Source organism: Olea europaea, unplaced genomic scaffold, assembly GCF_002742605.1.
Source record: "Olea europaea var. sylvestris unplaced genomic scaffold, O_europaea_v1 scaffold1528, whole genome shotgun sequence".
Taxonomy (NCBI): domain Eukaryota; kingdom Viridiplantae; phylum Streptophyta; class Magnoliopsida; order Lamiales; family Oleaceae; genus Olea; species Olea europaea.
This window is the reverse complement of record NW_019232868.1, coordinates 29,416-52,192: the sequence shown is the minus strand read 5'-3', so window position 1 is coordinate 52,192 and position 22,777 is coordinate 29,416. Positions and strand designations below refer to the sequence as shown.

Below are 22,777 nucleotides of genomic sequence, written 5' to 3'. Positions count from 1 at the left end.
AATTCTCGCCTCAATTCAAACCTCCCACTAAAAGTTTTTGGAAGCACTGCCTTTGTGCATTCTCATCACCGAAATAAACTTGAACCACGAGCAATAAAGTGTGTTTTCATTGGGTACTCACCCACTCAAAAGGGCTATAAATGTTATGACCCATTCACAAAACGGGTCTATGTTAGTCTGGATGTCACCTTCTTCGAAAAAACACCATATTTCCAGAAACCATCTCTTCAGGGGGAGAACTTGAGTGAAGATCGGTTGGATCGTGAATTCTTAGAATTTAACCTCTCCACCACTGACCAAAAAGCCACTCTACCTTCTAATGTGCTATATACAGAAGGAAACTTGAATCCAAGGGGAGATGTCGAATCACAAAATGATAAAGAGATACTAGTTTACTCACGGAAGCCTAAATCAAAGTATAAAGAAACTCTCACACCTGAAGCACCAAAAGAGTCAGAACCGACGATAGGACCTGAAAAGAACTCCTCTGTCGAACTCATATCTCCGGAAAATGATTTGCCTATTGCTCTCAGGAAACAACCTCGGTCATGTACCCTCCATCCTATTTCAAATTTCATATCTTATAATGCTCTATCTACTAAATTTCGAGCCTTTACAACCAATCTTGATAAAACAGAAGTTCCAAGAAATATTCAGGAAGCTTTGGAGTCACCCAAATGGAGAGAGGCAGTAATGGAAGAAATGAGAGCCTTGAAGAAAAATGAGACTTGGGAGGTAGTGAATCTACCAAAAGGAAAGAAATCAGTAGGTTGCAAATGGGTGTTCAATGTGAAGTACAAGGCAGATGGGACAGTAGAACGGTATAAAGCTCGTCTAGTTGCCAAAGGGTATACACAAACATACGACATTGACTACACAGAAACATTCACCCCGGTGGCAAAGCTAAATACAGTTCGGGTTCTTCTATCCCTTGCAGTGAATTTAGACTGGCCTCTTCAACAACTTGACGTCAAGAATGCATTCTTAAATGGAGAGTTAGAGGAAGAGGTCTACATGACAATACCACCAGGATTCAACCAAAGTGGGAAGGAAAATCAGGTTTGTAAACTCAGGAAGTCTCTATATGGCCTCAAACAATCACCGAGGGCATGGTTTGATAGGTTTGCAAAAGTGCTGAAGAGTCAGGGATATCAGCAGGGACAATCAGATCACAACATGTTTTTTCATCAGTCTAGAGATGGTACTAAGACAATATTGATTGTATATGTTGATGATATAATCCTAACTGGAGACAACATTGCTGAGATGGAAAGATTAAAGAAGTGTTTGACCGCAGAATTTGAAATAAAAGATCTTGGACAAATGAGGTATTTTTTGGGTATGGAGATTGCAAGATCAAATAAGGGCATCAGTATGTCTCAACGGAAATACATACTTGACATGCTAAGAGAAACTGACATGTTAGGATCTAAATCAAGTGACACTCCTATTGAATCTGGAAAGATGAAGGACACAGGGAGCCCAGTGGAAATAGATAGATATCAAAGATTAGTTGGAAAGTTGATCTATCTCTCACACACTAGACCTGATATTGCATTTGCAGTCAGTGTGGTCAGTTAACACATGCACTCTCCCAAAGAAGCTCATCTGGGAGCAGTATACAAAATTCTCAGATATCTGAAAGGCACTTCTGGGAAAGGATTATTTTTCGGAAAAAATAAAAGGATGGGAATAGAAGTATTTACTGATGCAGACTGGGCTGGATTAATTGAAGATAGAAGGTCTACTTCTGGCTACTGTACATTTGTATGGGGAAACTTAGTGACTTGGAGAAGCAAGAAACTAAATGTAGTGGCTAGAAGCAGTGCCGAAGTTGAATTCAGAGCTGTGGCTCAAGGGATTTGTGAAGGGCTGTGGATAAAGAAACTCTTGGAAGAACTGAAAGTGAATGTTGAACTTCCAATCAGACTCTATTGCGACAACAAAGCAGCCATCAGTATTTCCCTTAATCCAGTACAACATGACAGAACCAAGCATGTAGAAGTGGACAGGCATTTTATCAAAGAAAAAGTAGAAGATGGGATTATTTGTATGACATATGTCCCTACAACTGAGCAAATCGCGGATATCTTCACAAAAGGATTGTCACGACAAAGTTTCAACGAACTCCACAGCAAGTTGAACATGATCAACATCTACAGTTCAACTTGAGGGGGAGTGTAGAAAGTCATATAATATGTAAATTATAATTTATTTAGATTGTTATTTTTGGTTAATTGGTAGGTTGATTTATTTCCTTTCTTAGGTAATTATAGTTTCCTTTTCCAATTTACATTGTATAGTATAAATAGGAGGTATAGGGTTGTGTTTTGTAGAATTGTGGAATAAAAATTTCAATATTCCAATTCCGTTTTCATAATCAGATAGAGAATATCATACTGTAGACTAACATGATTTTGCATATTTAAGTTCCTGTAGAAGGGAAAAAAAAAAAAAAAGGCCTATATGTTATGCCTCATACTACATAATACAGTAGTCATGGTACATTGTAATCACCATAAACAATAAGATAAATTTTAAGAATAGCCTTGAGTTATTTTTACTAGCTAAGATATCAGCAAAAGGTTTGAGACTCTGCTTGTGATTTTCGTGTATCAAATAATTTTTCATGTTTAGGTATATGTGTCGGTGGTCCACTTATGAAAGGGAAAAAGGCTTGAGATATCTCTCACCTTTTGTATCAAATTGGTTGTATCCTAATATAAAACTTGCACACTATCAAATTCTTACTGTCAGACCACCTTTAGAATACTATTCCCTTTTTGGACACACTCAATGCGGCTTAGGCTATATAAGAAATCGAACACATTTAAAAAATAAAGACAAGAAAACTCGTATTCTGAAACTATTTCCCACGAGTATATATGCATGAGTAGAATTAACTGAGCGTACATTATAACCCATAAAGCTTGATTGTTGCTATTACGATATTACTTGTAATAACAAAAGTGATCCAAGACAGTGACAACAACCTTGTAGAGCAATAGCAAGAAAAAACTAGGCCTCCTTAAATTTGTAATTCGTAAGCTCAATACCTATTTAGCCTCTGTTTGGTTCTCATTATTTTCTCATTAAAATAAAAAATATGATTGTTATCCATCACATCAAGCCAACAAATTTGAATTTCTGTCTCTTGTGTGGGATCCGTAACGACTATATTTTTCATTCTCATTCTTCCAAAAATGAGAAACAAACGGGGGCTTAATTCATACTTTTTGAATTGTCTCATTTATTCTTATATATAGGCACCCCAACACTTTTCCCTTGTTCATCTATCTTTTTACTTTGTAAGATCTCTCACTTGACAATTTTGTCGACCATATAATTCGTACCTTACACAAGCACTTCCACACTTCAATAGGAATTCCATGAGGCCAAGGTTCGTAACCTCCCTCATCTTCAGATATTGAATTCTTCTAGTGTAAATTACCTTCTTTTTTGGTATGGAGTAGATAATTCCAATATTCAGCCTATTACTTCTATAAATAATGTTTTCAAATATTTATTGTCTTTTTGTGGTCTCATTGCTATGAAGCAATGCTGTTAGGTTCTCATCTTTAATGCACTTAACATTCTTTCCTTTTTCTAGGTTTCAAGATAATTTGTTGATATTTTCTTGTTGTCCTTGGTTTCAAGATAGCTATACAGCATATAATATTCTTTAGTATGGGACTTTCAAATCTTCCTCTAGGTTTTTTATTTAGCTATCTTATACTTCTGAAAAACATCCACATTTTTTCTTTTCTGTTTCTGTAGCATTCACTTTCAGTCTTCACTGCCATTTGGACCTTCTCATTTTGCCACCAGGTTCCTTATTAGATTGTTTTACTCACTCAAGTTCTCGTAAAACCTCTCTCTTCTAAATGCAACTAGCCATCTCATTCGGCATCACGGACTCCTTTTTTTTTTTGAAACTCTATTATTAACATTCACTTGTCATCCCATTGTACAGGTTTCACCATATTATTATGTAAACCCGAAATTGTTTGCTATTTTTTTTCTCCATTTCTTAATAATAACGTCAAGTACATCCATCTTATGTGTTGTAGTTATGCTCTCCTACCTTGCAACCCTTTGTACAATGACCTATCCACTTTCCAAGTCTGGAAATTTATTTGACTAAAACTTTAGCCCATTTTCAAAAGTTATAAAATGGGCATCTCTTTTTGAAGCTTGGATTCAGCTAATGCCAAGTAATTAGCTAACTCAACAATATACAATAATATTACCTTCATTTTGATCTATAAATCCAAAAATTTCTTTCTTTTGTGTCTTGAGTTACATTTGCAGTTGAACATTCAATCTTTCCCTACAAAAATCTTATCTTGACTAAGGATTTCCTGAGTCAGACCGTCCATGTATTCCCCAAATTGTTTCCCTGTTGAATCCTATTTGTGTAACTTACCCACTGGTAACAGTAATGGCTCTTCGCCTAAAAGAAGTTTAATTTTCTTATTCCCAACTCATTTAACTTCTACGACATGTCCTCATGCGACATCTACTAGTTATAAGGATCTTCTGTTTAGTGTTTCTATATTACAAGTTTCTCTCCTAATTTTGTTATCTTTGACTTGCTTATTTTTGGATACTCTTGGGTGCCAAAGTGCCAAGTTGCTTATGCAGTACGCCTTTGTAACCTCTGCTCATGTCTCACTACACCTGGGATCCAATATCCGCATGTTGCTAGTAGGAAATGTCCTAATAAAATCAGTATAAGGTTTCCTATAACCATTTAACAAAAATTTTATGCTGGCCGTCAACAACCATGTACATGGTAGAAATATACATCAACAAGAGGAATACTAGATGCACATTCTTCATTTTACATGACTTGTACTGCTCATTTTTTGTTTTCATGTCTTATTTTTTTCTTTATTCGTGTTGGGTGTGTTGATTTACAGGGTGATCTGGTAATTTTTTTGTTTATAATTTATCCGTTGGATTGAAATTGTCTTTAAGTGATCTTGTCATTTGTTTGTTCATTATTTAACTGTTGGAGTGATAGTGTCTCTTTTATATTCTTCTGTTTTGAAGAGCTTGTGTTGGAAACTGTATTTAAGCTGATTCTATTTTAGGGAAGTTTATATTATATGGGGAGGCCTAGAAGTGGAGTTTAGATATTCAATTTGAAGAGGAGAATTCTTTCACGACTTAAGTTCTTTCAGATGGTTTGCAATAGTTGTTTGATGATAGAACTAGTGGATGTAGACTGAAAGGTTTCTGTATTAGAGTTGATTTAGCTGTTAAAATTCCTGGTTGCAAGATGTTGATTGTTTGTAACAACTTAACTTATGGACATGTGGAACATTCTCCTGCGTAGCATAGTTGTCTTCATCCTTCCTCATCTTGTGCAATTCTATTACACATGAAAGATGCAAAAGTGCATTTACCTATTGAGAGCAAATAGACATCAGATATCCATCATATGCTATCGGACTGCAACAGTTATTTTCTCCAAGAGAATTAATAGATCTGCACTTTATTTTCCGCTGCGACATTATTATCAATTCTTATTAGTTGCATCATGTACTATTGAAAATTCAGGTATGTCAAACTGCAAAATTTTAACAAAATATAGAAAAACATCTAGGACAAAAATTCAAACTCACGAATTCCATTGCGATATTATTATCAATCTCTTATTAGTTGCATCATGTACTATTAAAAATTCAGTTACGTCAAATTGCAAAATTTTAACAAAATATAGAAAAAAATCTTACAATTTCAAACTCACGAATTCCATTGCAATATTATTATCAATCTCTTATTAGTTGCATCTTGTACTATTGAATATGCAGTTACGTCAAACTGCAAAATTTTAACAAAAATTTTGAACTCACAAAACTCTTGTTGTTCCTGTACTCTAGGATAAGGGTAATCATGCTCCAGTTGATATATGGAGATCGAAGTTTTCGAACTTCTATTTTGCATGCAGCGAAAGAGGCCCTCATTTTGCTCGTAAGTCTTTTCATGCTTTTTATAGTTGAAATGCATTGGATTTTCTGGAGAAAACTTTGTGGAAATGCTGCTCTATGTTATGGTAGATAGATCTTCATCTGTTGCATCTTTGTATCAGCATTTGAGTTCTGTTATGTGACTTTTGTTGTTTCTGTTATTTTAATTTTGCATAGCGAAGGATAAGAAGATATGTTTTAACTAGTGTTTTGTTAAAGGATTGGCTAGTTACATATTTGCACGAACGTGTTATGCTTTGTTGTGTGATATTTGTTATTTCAGGTTATTTGTCTTTACTTATTGGATAATATGTTACAGTATTGAAAGAAAATTCTCTTTAAAATGGGATCAAATTTTGTGGTATCATCATGTAAGCATTGATGTAAGAACTTGATAGAGAGAGAGAGAGAGAGAGAGAGAGTTGGAGAATGATATAAAAAGAATTTTTAAGGTTTCTAAATATATTAAATCAATTTTCTAGTTATTCAAAAATACTAGTCTCTCTATTACTTTCCTAATAAGAATGGAATAACCCGTAATAAAAAGGAAAAAGTATTAACTTAATTTCTAAACCCTTGTTTGATCCCTATTATTTTTAAAATACATTTTGTTCTCTCTCTCTCTCTCTCTCTCTTTTTCAATAACACATTTTTCAATAAAATAATATTACTCGCAAATTCATTTTTTTTTAACCACACATTTTGCATTAATCTACTATTCCAAAATGCATTATTAGTTAAGAAAAAAATGGGGCTCAAACAAGCTCTTGGCAAAGAAATACATCATAATCAAAATTTACTCTTGAAATGAATGCTTATTTGAATGTTTGCAAACTCTTCAATGAAATCACTGTCATTCCTCCCGACTGAAATGACTCAACCTGGACAACCCTTTGGTTCAATTACCACCTTCACTAATATTTTAGCACTTAAATCAATTGGAATAGTTTTGTATGTTGATTTGATACCAAATGGTCAGTCATAATCTGCCTTTTTTTTTTTTTGAAATCTCATCGTATGTAGATTTTTTTTTCCAGTCTCATTTTCTGTTGTACTCGTAAGTGATTTGTGCAATCTATTCTCACGGTAGGTTTTTATCTCCAATTCTACCGAACTCTCCTCTTGTAACCACACGAGTCACCTGTGATCAATCTAGGAAAGAACTAGCTGACTTCCTTTTGATAACCAACTTGTAGCTAGAGATAGTGTCATCACTTTATCCTACTTTAGTGATTGTCACTTGGCAACAGAAGACACTTCACCATAGTCTTTAATAGAAATCCCTAAAGATATATAGTTTGTGATATATAAGGTCTAAGCTTGTCACTGTTGTTTTGAGATTTTCCAACTAATATTTTGCAATTCCCAGAAGCTTCTTTTTGTTTCTTTTCAAGCTAGCCGAAAGGGGCTGAGTAGATCTTGTGATATATCTTATCTTTCTTCTAATAAAAGTGTCATGATTGTTTCCATGGATGGGAAGATAATCTCTACATGGTAATTTCTTACTATCTGAAGGAAGTGTTGTGGAATATTTCAACAATCAATTGATTGCATTCTAGATCCAACGTGATCGCAGTTGGCTTGGCTACCAGATTCAGATATCATCACACTCTTTTCATAAATCTCAATAGATGTCATATAAATCTTAAAAGGATTAATACGATTTATGCAAAGGCATCCTTGATTTTTATCATCATCATATGCTGGTGCGGTTCTTGTTTTTTTATTCTTTTATATATATATTTTTCTGATTTGAGCTACTGTAACTTTTACATCAAGACTGGAATTCTTCAAAAGTTCTTCCGCAACTAACGCCTTCTTTGGGGGAGATAAAGCAACTTGTATGGACATGAGCTTTTGAAAGAAAATCCTTGATTTGGTCAAGCAAAAGGCGAGAGTTCGTCCTGAGAATATGTAGGCTAAAGAAGCTTGTTTCAGCCACTATTAATTGTTCTTCCTTCTTTTTACTTGAATGCAATGTCTTTTGCTGTTTATTGTCTGTAATAAGGGCTTCTGGCAATAGAAGAAAGCAGAGTAAAAAAAGAGGAAGAACTTTTAGAGAATTTTCACGGTTGCTTTTTAGTTAATGAATAATGTTGAGACAAACGTTGGTATAAACACGGGAGAGAATAAGATAGATATTTTCTCTCCTTCACTTACATTATACAGTGAAATCGAGAGTACACGTATGGAAATAGATACAAATGTGGAAACAAAATAAACTCAATTATACTCTCCCCTAATCTATGTTATTCTAATATATTTATTTCTTTAACAAATAGAAACCAAGATTAGTTTTTTAATGGACAGTACTGAGACTTTTCATGAAAAAAAACCCCAATTTTTTTTTTTTTTTTTTTTGTGGGAAGGATCCGGCCAAATAAATTAGTAGCTTGTTACGAATTGATGTAATACGAAAGACACAATGAACAGGGAGGAAGAGATAAAAAGAATATGATGAATGAATAAACAGATAAACCGGGGAATGGAAGATCTCTCTCTCTCTTCTCTCTCCCTGATAGTGACCAACGGATGACACAGTAGTCCTATTATGGAGGCACCTCCTGCTACATCCAAATATCCCCAGCCACCGCTGACTCCAACCGACCTGGGCATCACGACCGGTAACCCTACAGGCCTCATGCCACAAAACCCTGGCCAGATCACACCAGATCTACAGTTTGAGAAGAAAATCGGGCATCCACCATCCACCCACCCTTCGGCAATCCTTACGCCACAACGCCTTCCCAGCCGTGCAGGTCGTTCCGACGCTGGACGGGCAGTGGCGTCGACCTCGCACTGATCTGGCCACGCGTGTGCCGGCACATGGACAACACGTGCCACTGCTGGCGAGCCTACCGATTCCTCTAGTAGCAACCAGTAACCCCAATATCCAGATTTATCATCCGATGCATTGTCTGCTCAAGAGCAAGGAAAACAGTTACACGCAAATGGTATGGTGTACAATTCTAGATTTAGAATTGAGGGTAAAGATTTCGTAGTGTCTATCTACGATTCGGGCATTGTTAAGCTATTGGAATGGGGAGCGAAGAGGTATGGTGATGGTGCTGAAAGGGGCGAATGGTGAAGGTTAGGTCTCGATTTCGAGTGTGTTCCAGGCGGTTATCAACTATTTTGTTGTTAGAGATAGGATTAAGCACCGAGCAGTCGAAGAAGGGAGCAAACAAGGGTTGACTTACATCGAAATTACAGCAAATGTACAAGCCTCACAAAATGCCGATCAACGGGTGCTGTTGCATGAGTAAAGGGAGATTAAGGATAGAAGTAACCCACGAGAGCAAATCTCGGGATATAATAAAGAAGGCATAATTGTTAGTCCCTTGTATAGAGCTGATTTAAGAGCTCGCATCTTAACACTGAAAGGTGAACTCATGGAATTAATTAAGTTGATGGATAGTGAGTATGAAGCGGGCCCCCAAGAAGATCTACTGTCATAAGTGTGGGGGTGGACATGAATGAATGCCCGTCAAATGGTAAAAAGGTTGTAAACTTGGATTCCAAGGAGTTGATATCGAACTGGACCGACAATAAAGAGCTGCTGGTTGAGCCAAGTGGCGACTCTTTGAGACGGACTAGAGCGGTGGAGGTGGAACATTAGGCTGAGAAAGGGGAGTTGAATACATTAACTTAGGGGCTTGCGGTACTGGATGCAACAAAAGATAAGGGTCCCATGAACAATGATGTAGTGAACAAGAGGCCAATAGAGGGATTTGAGTCAGCGATGGAGTAAGAAATCGGAGTTGTATTGGCAGAAACCCAGCTACGGGAGTTGAGGAACAGCAAAGGGCGACAGGATCAGCAACTATGGTTGTAAACACTTACTGTAGGAAACATTCAAAGTCTATGAAAGAGAGGGACTTGGGGAATGATAAAGCTTTGGTGTTATGGGTTGATGGTGCTGAAAAGGAAGATATGGATAGCAATGTAATACTAGTGGAGGATGACCCTTCCCATGTCGGGGAGATAGTGGAAGTTAGTGCGGTTGACATTAGTCCCTCGTCGTCTAGCTTGGTTATCCAAAAAATTCTAGATTTCAACAAGATGATGGGTGTCTCTTTTGAAGGATATGAAACTAGGCTAATGCAATTATTTGAGGAATTGGAGTCTGGTAGGGGACAAGGGATGGGATGGGTACACCAGGTGGGAAGACAAGAAGAAAAGGTGATCGTGAACTTAAGCGGCTTGAATGCTCAGTCAATTATGACGTTAAGGGTGGCGATTCAAGGAGAGGTTTGATGAGGAGGGATGGTGGAGTGTTAAGATGATCCCAAAAATAATTAATTGGAACGTGAGGGGGCTGAATTAAGCTGGAAAAAGATTAGGTATTCGAAATCTATTAAGGGGTTGGAGTGCTGACCGTGCATGCATTAAAGAAGCAAAGTTGGAGGTTATTTCAAGGGCTATTGTGAGCAATCTATGGGGGGGACAGCATGTCGGGTATCAATATGTTGGGTCATTGGGGGCTTTATGAGTTTTGTTAGTCATGTGGGATACGAGGGTTTTTAATATGGAAGAGGTCAGTGAGGGGCTATTTTCTCTCTCTCTTTTGTTCAGAAATATTGCGGATAGTTTTCGTTGGATGTTTATAGTAGTTTATGGGCCTAATATTGATGAGAGTAGATGTGGATTGTGGGATGAGTTGGCTGCTGATGTCTTGGTGGGACCTTCCAATGTGTATTGGGGGAGATTTCAATGTAGTTCAATTTCCTAATTAGAGGTCTAGTGGTGGGAGATTAACAGAGGCAATGGAGGATATCTCATATTTTATCAGGGATAATATGCTGGTAGACATGCTTTTGATTGGAGGAGACTTTACTTGGTCATCTAATCGGGATCAACCTGTTTCATCTCGATTAGATTGATTTCTTATTAGTGGGGAGTGGGAGGCTAAATATCCAGAAGTGACTCAGAGGAAATTTGGAAGGGTGTATTCTGATCATTTCCCTATTTTGTTATCGGAGAATGTGAGGTGTAGTGGAAGAATACCTTTTAGATTTGAGAAGATGTGATTTAAAGTAGATGGCTTTAGGGAGTGAGTACGGGATTGGTGGGCATCTTATGAGTTTGGGAGGTCTCCCAGTTATGTGTTGGATTAGAAATTAAAAGCCTTGAAGAGAGATCTGAAGAGGTGGAATGAAGAGGTGGTGGGTGATGTTAATTGGGGTAAAAATCAATGTATTCTAGAAATAGAAGAACTAGATAGGCAAGAGGAGGGTTGAGGATTGGATGGGGAGAAGAGGGAGAAACGTGGAGTGTTAAGGAGAGAGTTGGAGAGACTGGTGAAGATGGAGGAAATTGTCTGGCGCAAAAAATCTAAGGTTACATGGTTGAAAGAGGGGTACAAATGTACCAAAATTTTCCATAGAGTCGCCAGTTCGAACAAGCGCAACAACTCTATCATCATGTTGGAGATTGATGGGATTACTTATGAGGATTCGCAGGATATTGGAAATCAGATGGTGAGATTCTATCAAAATCAAAATCAATATTGGGAACAGTTTGACTGGAGACCAAAGGTGGATGGACTGGACTTTTCTACTATCACGGAGGAGGATGCTAGTTGGTTAGAGAGACCATTTGCAGAAGATGAAATCAAGGACGTGGTTTTTAGTATGAATGATGATAAGGCACCTGGACCAGAGGGCTTTTCGTTCGCATTTTGTAAGGCTTGTTGAGAGGTGGTAGGACCGGACATTATAAATGTTCTTACTTATTTTTTTGATTACAGCACATTCCTGAGAAGTTCTAATGCTACATTTATTGTGCCAATTCCAAAGAAACCAGGAGCAGTTGACTTTAAGGATTTTTGCCCTATTAGCTTAGTTAGTGGGGTATATAAGATTATGACGAAGATCCTGACGAATAGATTAAAGGAGGTGCTGGGGAAAGTGGTGACCAAGAGTCAGAATGCTTTTATGAAAGGAAGACAAATTTTGGATTCTGTGCTTAAAGCGAATGAATGCGTTGACTCTAGATTGCGTTTGGGGGTGTCAGGAATGTTATGTAAACTCGATATTCAGAAGGCTTATGATCATGTGAACGGGGAGTTCCTTTTGCACATGCTCAGGCGATGTGGCTTTGGGGAAAAGTGGTGTAAGTGGATTCAATTCTGTATCTCTATCGTTTCATTCTCAGTTTTGGTCAACGGCAAACCGGAGGGTTATTTTCGAAGCAATAGAGGTTTCAGGCAAGCGGATCCCTTGTTTCCGTTGCTGTTTGTGATTGTTATGGAGTCAATTAGTAGGATGCTTGAGAAAGCTGTGGAAGAAGGATTGATAAGGGGGTTTATGGTTGGACACTTACAGGTTTCCCATTTGCTATTTGCAGATGATACAATGATCCTTTGTGATGCAGATAATGAGCAATTCAAGAACTTGCGTCGGCTACTTCTATGCTTTGAAGCGGTGTTGGGATTGAAGATTAATTTAAGGAAATCCGAGGCCATTCCAGTGGGAGAGGTTGCTAACGTGGATGAGTTGACCGATGTATTGGGCTGTAGGGTTGCGTAGTTGCCTATGTCATACCTTATGCTCCCGTTAGGGGTAAGGTTTAAAAGTAAACATATTTGGAATGGAATAGTCGAAAGGGTGGAGAAGAGGTTAGCGGGGTGGAAGCGTATTTACCTTTCGAAGGGAGGCCGTCTTACTCTCATTAAATTTACTTTGTCTAATCCCCAACTTATTTCTTGTCACTATTTCCTATTCCTATTATAGTGGCAAACAAATTAGAGAGGATTCAAAGGGAGTTTCTCTGGGCAGGGCTAGGGGAGAGAGGAAATTTCATTTGGTTAATTGGGGTGTGGTTTGTTCTCCTGTAAAGACGGGGGGCCTTGGATTACGAAGCCTCGTTCTATTTAATAAGACTTCATTGGGCAAGTGGTTATGGCGATTTGGAGTGGAGAGGGGGAGTATTTGGAGACAAATGATCGGAGTGAAGTATGGTGTGATGGGGGGGTTGGTGCTCGATTGATGATCGTGAGTCTTATGGGGTGAGTTTGTGGAAGTATATCCGACGAGATTGGAATGACTTTTGTGAGAAATTGACTTATGTGGTGGTGAATGTCACTAGTATCAAATTTTGGGATGATTGTTGGTGTGGAGACTATCCGCTAAAGGCACGGTTTCCTTCTTTACATTGCATTGCTTTGGAGCCTTCCACTATGGTGAATGATGTACTAGCCATACATTATGGAAGTTACAGCACGAATATTGCATTTGAGAAGGGTTTGCAGGATTGAAAATTGGATGATTATGCATTGTTTTTAACCTCTTGCATGAGGCGCATATTCAGGTAGGAGATGATGATTAGAGTAGGTGGAAGTTGGTACGGGATGGTATCTTTTCAGTTCTCACTTATTTTAGATCCATATTGGACCGACAGAGAGTTCATTTCCCTAGAAGATGGTGTGGCAATGTAAACTGCCTCCACGGGTGGCTTTCTTGCTGTGGACGGTTGTGAGGGGCAGGCGTTAACAGTGGATAATCTTCGAAGAAAAGGTTTTTATGTTACCAAATGGTGTTATATGTGCAAGAGAGATGGGAAACGATTGATCATTTGTTCTTCCATTGTGACGGTGTTCAGTGGTTGTGAAACGATCTTCTAGCTTCCCAACATTTGGATTGGGTGTTCCCTAGGTGCATAGAAGATGTGGTGAAGGCATGTTGGAGAAAATTTCGGGATAAGGATAGTATGCTTGTGTGGAATCTCATTTCGGGATGCATTGTATAGTGTGTATGGAGAGAAAGGAATAGCTGCTGTTTCGAAGATCAAACAAGAACAATAGAGCAGATTAGAGAATTGTTCTATATGACTTTGTATACTTGGTTTAATGCTGCGGCCACTAATTACATAGAAGGGCTGCCAAATTTTATGTCGTTTCGTTCTTGTTTAACTTGATAATACACCTCCCATGTATTATCTATTGATTAATAAAATTACTTGATTACTTATCAGAAAAAAAAATCTGATGATATGGAGAAAAAATGTAGTGATGAAATTTATTGTCATTGATATTTATCAATTTTCTTTATTATTCCAAAATACCAGTCTTATCTGTACTTAAAATTCTTCACAGAATTAGGAAGTTTCCAAACTAACAAATTGAGAATTTTTAATTCTAATTTGATAATTTATCAAAATAACAGATGAGAATTATTAATTTGAATTTAATAATTCTGGTAAGGAGATATCAAAATACAAGAAACAAATCAGAATCTACCTTCAACTTTTATGCTTAAAATAATTTTTGTTGAAGTCTTCAACAAAATCTCCATCACTTGAATTTGTTTTTCTCATTACTTCATTATGAACTCATTTTGCTTCTTCGCTTTATCACACTTGGAAAATTTAATTTGAACTTATAATATGTACACAGTACATGTGTGTGTTAACATATATCATACAGATGACTATTTATTAAAATCATAATTCTTAGAAGAATTTAATATTTTGAACCCTTACGATATTTTGTGCATGTACGCAAGGATATCATGTAATGTGGTACACATGCATGTATATATTTCTTTCCAGATTATCATGTTCAATGATGTTCGCATCTTACAGGTGGAACTAAACTCTCCATTGCATGTGAAAATGCATCTCATGTGCTGTCTGATGAATATCTATGTTTCTGCTGCAGATTTTATTACTATACGTTTTGCGAAATAGCATCAACTAACAATTTGCCTTTATTACCCTGACTGTAAAATGAACCAAGTTATTTAGGATCGTGCTGGACCTGGCGCATTTAAGGTTCATTCAAGCTTGGGTCATTAGATACAATTAGCTGAGTTTGACGATGTTTAAGCTTATATAAAAACTATCTTGGCTCAAGTTCCTCTTGATACAGACAATAACTTCCAAATATTCTTTTTTATTTAAGATATTCTAGCTCGGCCCAGGTTTGGATTGATCAGAGTAAATAAACCATGATCAGGACATACGTATCTCGAAAGACTTAACTGTGCATTTTAGAGCACCTTCAATCTGGGCTTTGTTTGGTTGGCTCATTACTTACTCATTTACTCTTATTGTTTTTCAAGTACCATAAAGTCAGGTTTTAACAATGTCAATTATAATTTACAGCTGCTGTAAGGGAGCGCTTGTCAAATGGGTACTTACTTATTGCAACTAGTGGGGGGCTCAACCAACAAAGAACAGGGGTAAGTATTTCATCCTCTCTTCTCTATTCGTTTTTGAGTCTCCGGATTTAGCATCATGCATAATTGTTTCTTACTTCTCTTTCTCTTTCTTTTTGAGTTCAGTTTCATTTCTGTCTCAATAGACTAAAATCTTGAATCCGTTGCTGACTCTTCAGATAACTGATGCTGTAGTTGTTGCAAGGATATTGAATGCTACTTTGGTTGTACCAGAACTGGATCACCATTCTTACTGGAAGGATGAAAGGTTAGTTGTAATTTCATTTACTTTTACTCATTGAAGAAAGACAGTTTTTGATTTTTAGTCACGGTAGCCCACTAACTCAATTGTTATGGAATTAGAATTTAAATACACGATTTTATGATTTTGTCATTGTATCATAATATCCTCTTTTAAGTTTAGCATCTTTTCTTATCCAGATTTCTTGTCCTTATGCAGTGACTTCTCTGACATTTTTGATGTTGATTGGTTCATCTCTTACATTGCAAAGGATGTCCCCATTGTTAAAAGGGTCCCAGAAAATTTCATGAGGTCAATGGAAAAACCACCATATACCATGCGGGTTCCACGAAAATCAGAACCTGAATATTATCTGGAGCAAGTGTTGCCCATTCTTTTGAGGAGACGCGTAAGATAGCAAACACAATATTACAATTAATATTATTTGATTTAATCAGGCATTGCTTGCATTCTTCTTATATCCTACTTGTGGTAAATCTTTACTCTGTTTATCAGATCCGTGGTTGAATAAATGTTTCTATAACCATTCCCGTGTTAATGAATCAATGTCAAGATGAATGTTTGATTGTTGTCTTCTTATACCTCGCTTACTATTTGTCTTCAAGATCAGCCCAAGCCTCTCTTGACCATTGTCATTCTTCCTCCTCCTTTATCCTTCCTTTTTTTCTTTTGTTTTTTGGTCAATATTCTTACCGCTGTCTTCTTTTGTTTTTCCGCTTCTAGTATGAGTTTCATTAGCTATTTTATTATTTTTGTGCTGTTTAACTCATAATATCATAAGTAGTTGCTGAATGGGCCTGGAAATGTTTTAATCTGAGTCCCATGTGGGCTGAAGTTATAGAGAGAAATTATGGCCTGAACAGAATGAGTGGAATGATAGAGGTGGTTGTTATGCAGGCAAGCTTTGAACATTCATGTTGAAGTTATATTTAACACTTGTTTTTTTTTTGTTTTTTTTCCAATTTTTTCACTACAAAAAGTATAGACGATTTCTTGGCTCTTCTCTGGGGCATTCCTTTCCCAGTCTTTGTACAGGCCATTGTAGGTTATCTACATGGTCCCTCAATCTCAAGTTTTTCTTTATATAAATGGAGAAACACTCTTTTGGAATCTCCTTTCCCCTGGAATCTCTTGGAGGCGCTATCAGGTGAGTCGTCATGGTTTTTGCAGTTGTATCTCCAGCTCTATGCCTAATTTTAGAATATACTTAAGAGATAGGTCCTAGACATGATATTGCCGTCCTTTTGCTCAACATAAAGTATTTACAAAAGCTAAAGTTCCCTTTAGGATCAAAGCTTTCATTTCTATTCATAAAGCTTAGTCTAGATTTTTCGTTTTATGTGTAATGTTCATTTCAGATAAATTATCTTGAAAACTTTAGAATAATTATTTTATACATTTAATAATAAGTGTGGGTTTGTCTTGCTGTTTGCAATTTCCTATTCCAAATTTTGTTCGGATCTTTGACTAGGGAAACATGTGAAAATCCTATGATGTTATGCTTGTTGCATGATGATCTCAGTGATTTGGATGGAGATAAATGCCAGAAGTTATGACAAACTTATCTGCCATTGTTTTGATATCTGATGGAGCTCTCTTTTTTTTAATTATTTTTTTAATGTGTGGGCTCTACTATCAGGAGCCTTGATGTATAAATATTGTTGACAGGCTTTCAGAGGAAGAAGCGAGCTGTTCTTTTGTTATATTTTCATTCTAACCTGGCTTAAGATTCCAGTGTTGCTCTCAAATGATTATGTGAAACACACACAGACACAAACACGAACATTCATACACACGCACAAGAAAACACAGACACTTATGCGAGGAGAACGCTAGCAATTCATTAGAATCTTTGGCTAATAAATGACATAATACTTGCCCACAGGTCGTTCAATTAACAAAGTTCGATTACAGACTTTCCAGTGACCTTGACGAAGACCTCCAAAAGTTGCGTTGCCGGGTAAATTATCACGCTTTAAGATTTACTAAAACTTTAAGGAGTCTGGGTCAGAGGCTTGTGATGCGAATGCGGAAGATGGCAAAACGTTTCATTGCAATTCACTTGAGGTTTGTAATTCTTGTGAAGTTATATAAGTTTTTATTTTGCTTGGTTTTCAGTTTACAGGCGCTCAATGCATGAAAAGTATATCATAATTCCTTTTCAATTTCATTTTCTTATTTTTTCAAGCAATCCAGGTGAACTTGAAGAAAGATTTTCCCAATAAGTCTTTTCTAATGAAGATTCTGAACTGTTCTGTAATAATTTAATAAGGTGGTTTTGTGATGTATTACAATCATGTGTTGCTTAACATGGAAAAGAATGATCACTTATGAAAGAGAACTTTGAAGTTTTTCCACTCCTCATCTCATCCAGACATCCTGCCCTGTAAAAGGACTCAAAGCATTGTTCCTTGTAGTTCATCATACCATGGCTGATTGATTGTCTAAAATAAGTTTCTGGAAGAACTGAATTCATATTGTTTGGTAACTAAAGAGAGTGAATGTTATTCTTTTCTACTAGCTTCAACCATCCTGTCACTTCCCAAAGAAAGAAAAGAAAAACGAAAACTCTTGGTAGCATGACTCACTTAAGGGTTGCCCCATAAACAATTTTGATCTATGAACTCAAAGTATTCCATTCATATAAATGCTGTTTATTCTGACTACCTAAAAGGACTGGACTCATGCTCAGTTAATATAATGGTGGTTTTGTGGTTTATTGATCCTCAACCATGTGACGCTTCTATAGAAAGCGGTAAGTTGTCCTCTTGAACATTTGAGGTCATCTATTGTTTTAGAAATGAATGACCTGTTGATTTTGATTACCATCAGTAATTTGGAATTTGTTTCACATTTATCTGGTAGAACTGTAGAATCTTGCAAATTTTATATCAGAAGAATGAAGTAGAAATCAAGACAGAAATCATGTAGAATTCAAGAAAAGTATCTAAGAAATTTTAACTGAATGTATTAGATGTTTATATTAAATATTGATATTTGCATTGTCAACATCTAAGCTAAATATAAAGGAGAGAAAAACTCATTATTTTTAAATAGAATATATTTTTAATTAGAGTTAAGAGTAAAAACATTAAGATATTGCATATTTAATATCTGAGGTTTTAGTTAATGCATGAAGCAAGCTTACCAGGTCCTAGTGATTCCAAAAAAATTGGTACCAACTTCTCTGCCCATATGTACTTACTATTTAGCTATTACGGCTTAGGCTTTTGTTCTTTTTTGTTGTGGGTTTGTTCAATGCTTATGCAGCATCTGCTAGTTTGCTAATGTCCATTTGTAGTATTTTTCTGATCTTGTACCAGACCAGTCGAAAATTTTCTTTAACAGAAGCAAGATAATGGAATTGCTGGTTAAGTCCAAATGAAATTTTGATGGAATAAGCAAAAACAGAACTTTTGCATGACATACAAAATATGGCAAGATATGCTTACCTGTAAGGACTAAAGGGGAAGAGTTACTAGTGGCCATGTTAAAGCCAGAAGTGAACTGAAAACTAACCTGGCTTGATGTAGTTAATGAATAAACCTAAGGTTTTGGTTATATAGAGGATGAAACCGCTGAATGCCTTTGCTAAAATCCCATTTTGTATTATGTAACACAGATTTTATTCATTAAGAATACAGTAACTTTCCCACTTCCATATGTTTACAATGCATACATGCACATTCCAAATTCGATTTGGTATCTGCATAATGCATATAGGCACCAGTAGAGGAGTTTTCCAATTACATATTACTTACTTTGGGGATCTTTTTATTTATTCTATATGCAAATCGTTCTAAAATAACAAATCAAAGAGAACATTAGCTCAATGTTAATGTTGTTCTTGAAGAAATACAACTAAAGCACTGAGACAGAGAATTCTCCACTTGCCATTTTCTTGGTTGAGGCTACTTTCACTTTTCCCTCAGATTCCTAATTGGTGGATGCAGCATGCACTGATTCACATTTAGTAAATGTAGTTCGGACTTCTTATATATCACAAGAAGTGTATTATACCTTTCCACTTGAATGTCTATCTTTTTGCATCATATAGGTTTTAATTAATTAATTTATTATTATTTTTAAATTTTTTTTGAATTTTTTTTTATTTTTATCGATATGATGATATTCAAGATGATGATTTAGACATTTCATTTCTTACCAACTGCTTGATTTTTGTAATTCTAGGTTTGAACCTGACATGCTTGCATTTTCTGGCTGTTACTATGGTGGTGGAGATAAAGAAAGATATGAGTTGGGTGAGATGAGGAAGCGATGGGAAACATTACCGGTAAGACTCTTGTGTGAACAAATGGATTGAACTTGTTTTATGTTAAAGCAATAATCAAAATGCAAATATCCGGTATGTCTAGTCATTTGGGTTGTAATCTTAATATCTTATCACACTTTGAAGCTGAAAGATGCAGAATTTTCTGTTTTGATGCACTGCTGTTTGACGCAAAATTCTCTACATTACTCAGGAGTTAAGCGCTGATGAAGAGCGATCACGAGGGAAGTGCCCGCTGACCCCACATGAGGTGGGTTTGTTGCTTCGGGCACTTGGTTTTGAAAATAACACACATATATATGTTGCATCTGGAGAAATATATGGTGGGGAAGAAACTCTGGCACCTCTCAGAGAACTCTTTCCAAACTTCTACACAAAGGAGATGCTTGCTGGTGAAGAGTTAAAACCTTTTATGCCATTTTCTTCTAGAATGGCTGCCATTGATTACATTGTCTGTGATGAAAGCGACGTCTTTGTCACTAATAATAATGGGAACATGGCCAAAATCTTAGCTGGTCGAAGGTAATTTCTGAGCAAAACAATGCTCTTTTCAAATTGTTACTATGCAACTCTAGTAGCTCTTAGAATGTTGCTATCTAATTTATGTTGCCTTTACTTGAAAAGGGGTAAAGGAGGCAATCTATCAATTTCAAGATGACAGGAGGAATTTAAGATTAGAAAGCAAATAAACCACTTCTATATACAAAAACCTTTTGGAAAATAATTTCGTTCTTTTGTGCAAACTAATAGCGGAATCTCAACAGATATTTATGCCTTGTTTGAGCCACATTATTTGAAAAAAATGCATTCTTCAATAGTGATTTGACATCATTTCAACCACACATTCTTTAATAAAATATTACATGTAAATCCAAAACTTTTCTTTATTTTTTAACTACACATTTCTCATCAATATACTATTCAAAAATGCATTTTCATTCCAATAATATGGCTCAAACAAGGGCTTAATAATAGAAAGCACACAATACTGCTGTCTTTGATAGAAGTGATTTTAATAAAGAGCACTTATTTAAATCTGTAATGCTTCCCCCATCCGGCATGGAATCTTTGGTATAAATGTGATTATTTTTATACTATCTGGCCCTTGCCAATTTATTTCTACTTGAAAAATGTGGAATGAGCGAGCCTGATAGATTGTAGTGTATCATTTAATTCCATTACTAACTCGGAGTACTTGGTGGATGTAAGAGCAGAATAAAGAGGACCAATATGTGTATAGGTTAAGAGGATTGTCAGAATGGTAGCTGTAAGTGTATAACTGGTGAAGTTTAGCTGGTGTAAGGTTCCAGATTCAGGTTTACTGTTTTATTATGAGTGTCTACGAGGTTGTGTGACTAGTAATATCACCTCAGAGATGAATACCCAGATTTTGTTGCTGCTCTTATGGTTGAAGTTAAGTTATTTTTCATCAATCTCCTTAATAATTTATGAAGTTTTGAGAATATAAGACCATAAGTTGAAGGTAATGAAATTGAGAACATGGGACAATATCTCATGCTTGCCTTTTTGGGGGAGAATTAATATCGCATGTGATTTACTCGACCGTGGAAGATGCCTTAAGAAAAGTAATGTCTCACATGGAAAATGGTAAACATTGCCACTTTGTAGGTATGCAAAAGAAGAGTTCGAACTTTTATAAATGATGTATGATACTCCCAATGTTTGTCCATATGACTCCTATTGCTGATAAAATGCAGTATATTTTTAATTTTCCATTTGTCAGAAAAGTTTCAACCTGGTGCAAAGGTAAGTTTTGTTGAAGCGTGCTGCTCTATGACTATGATTTTCCACCACTGACTTCCTGAAAAAATAACAGTAGCAGTTTCCCCTTTTTCCATGGAATAGAAATTTTAACATTTTCTTCTCGACTTTATTCTTGCTAATTAATAGCCATCGGAATTATCATCGTAAATAGAAATTGATGGTTTGATAATATGTTTGTCCACTATTACTTGGACCAAGAATGCGAATTTATTATGCTGTTTCCTTGTTTGAAGGAGGTATGCTGGTCACAAGAGAACCATCAGACCAAATGCCAAAAGGCTTAGTGCTTTGTTCACAGCACGAGATAAGATGGATTGGAGCACCTTTGCTAGAAAGGTGAAATCATGCCAAAGAGGATTCATGGGAGAACCTGAAGAGATGAGACCAGGAAGGGGAGAGTTTCATGAATATCCATCTGCCTGCATCTGCCAGAAACGATCCAAATATTCTGTTGTAAACAAAGATAAAGGATATAGGAACTTGGATAGATTCCTGAATGTTTCTGAGCCAGAATACGAGAGTGATGAAGATCAAAGTGAAAACAGACTTCCAAAACATAAAAATGGAAGCACTGGGAATAGAACAGTTTCCATTACAATGGCAGAAACTGACCACGATGATTTTTTGGCTGACTAAATGGTCACTACCCGGAACTTGTTGCCACGATCATGTTATTTTGCTACTGCTAGTTTCACTGGTGCAGAATATGGACTGTTAAAGCAAGAGCAATATGAGTTGTGCTGATATCTTTGTTTGAAACACTGTAGTGATCCATGTACATCAACAAATTTGTAACTTTTTTATAACCTGCAATTGTTCATATTCATATTTTGAAATCTGTTAAGGTTAGATATGAACCCATAGGGCTGTGCGGAATGTTTCTGGCGACCCACACAAGGCATAACGATCTGGGTATTGTCTCGGAGAGAGGCTCGGTGAAATGGACATGTTTGTGGAGACTTGGATTACCTGCACCTGGACAATTTGCACTCATTGGTGGTTCATGCTTAGGTTTTAGTATTGCTTGAAGGTGTAATTGGGATATTGGATTTCTCCATGGCATTTTACATTTCTATCCAACATGTTAATTGCATAGGTTATGCTTTGCCATTTCTTGAATGAGTAATGATGTTCATAGTAAAGACTACCGTAGGGAGACTATCGGTAGTTTTCACTATAAATAGCGTTATTCTTGAATTTAAGTTCTTGCATTATCCGATTAAATTAGCCCATTATATCAATCATATTTAAATATTCCTCAATAAATATTTTCGTTATTTCCATGAAATGCCAAATTAGTTTTAGC

At 36.3% G+C, this 22,777-nt stretch overlaps 1 protein-coding gene across 2 annotated transcripts in view; it reads left to right on the top strand.

Moving 5' to 3' along the window:
* The window catches only part of LOC111376596 (O-fucosyltransferase 29-like), a 25,846-nt gene extending 3,280 nt beyond the window's left edge, over positions 1–22,566 (top strand). The window contains exons 2-9 of one of the 2 annotated variants that reach the window (XM_022999561.1): positions 5,889–5,979; positions 15,081–15,157; positions 15,313–15,401; positions 15,594–15,783; positions 17,281–17,462; positions 19,587–19,689; positions 19,880–20,208; positions 21,708–22,566. In XM_022999561.1, the coding sequence (XP_022855329.1) occupies positions 5,889–5,979; positions 15,081–15,157; positions 15,313–15,401; positions 15,594–15,783; positions 17,281–17,462; positions 19,587–19,689; positions 19,880–20,208; positions 21,708–22,107 (1,461 nt within the window). In that variant the 3' untranslated portion in view covers positions 22,108–22,566. Of the gene's footprint in view, positions 1–5,888; positions 5,980–15,080; positions 15,158–15,312; positions 15,402–15,593; positions 15,784–17,280; positions 17,463–19,586; positions 19,690–19,879; positions 20,209–21,704 lie in introns of both variants that reach the window. The other variant, XM_022999560.1, reaches the window with a different exon arrangement.
* The last annotated feature ends 211 nt before the right edge of the window (positions 22,567–22,777 follow it).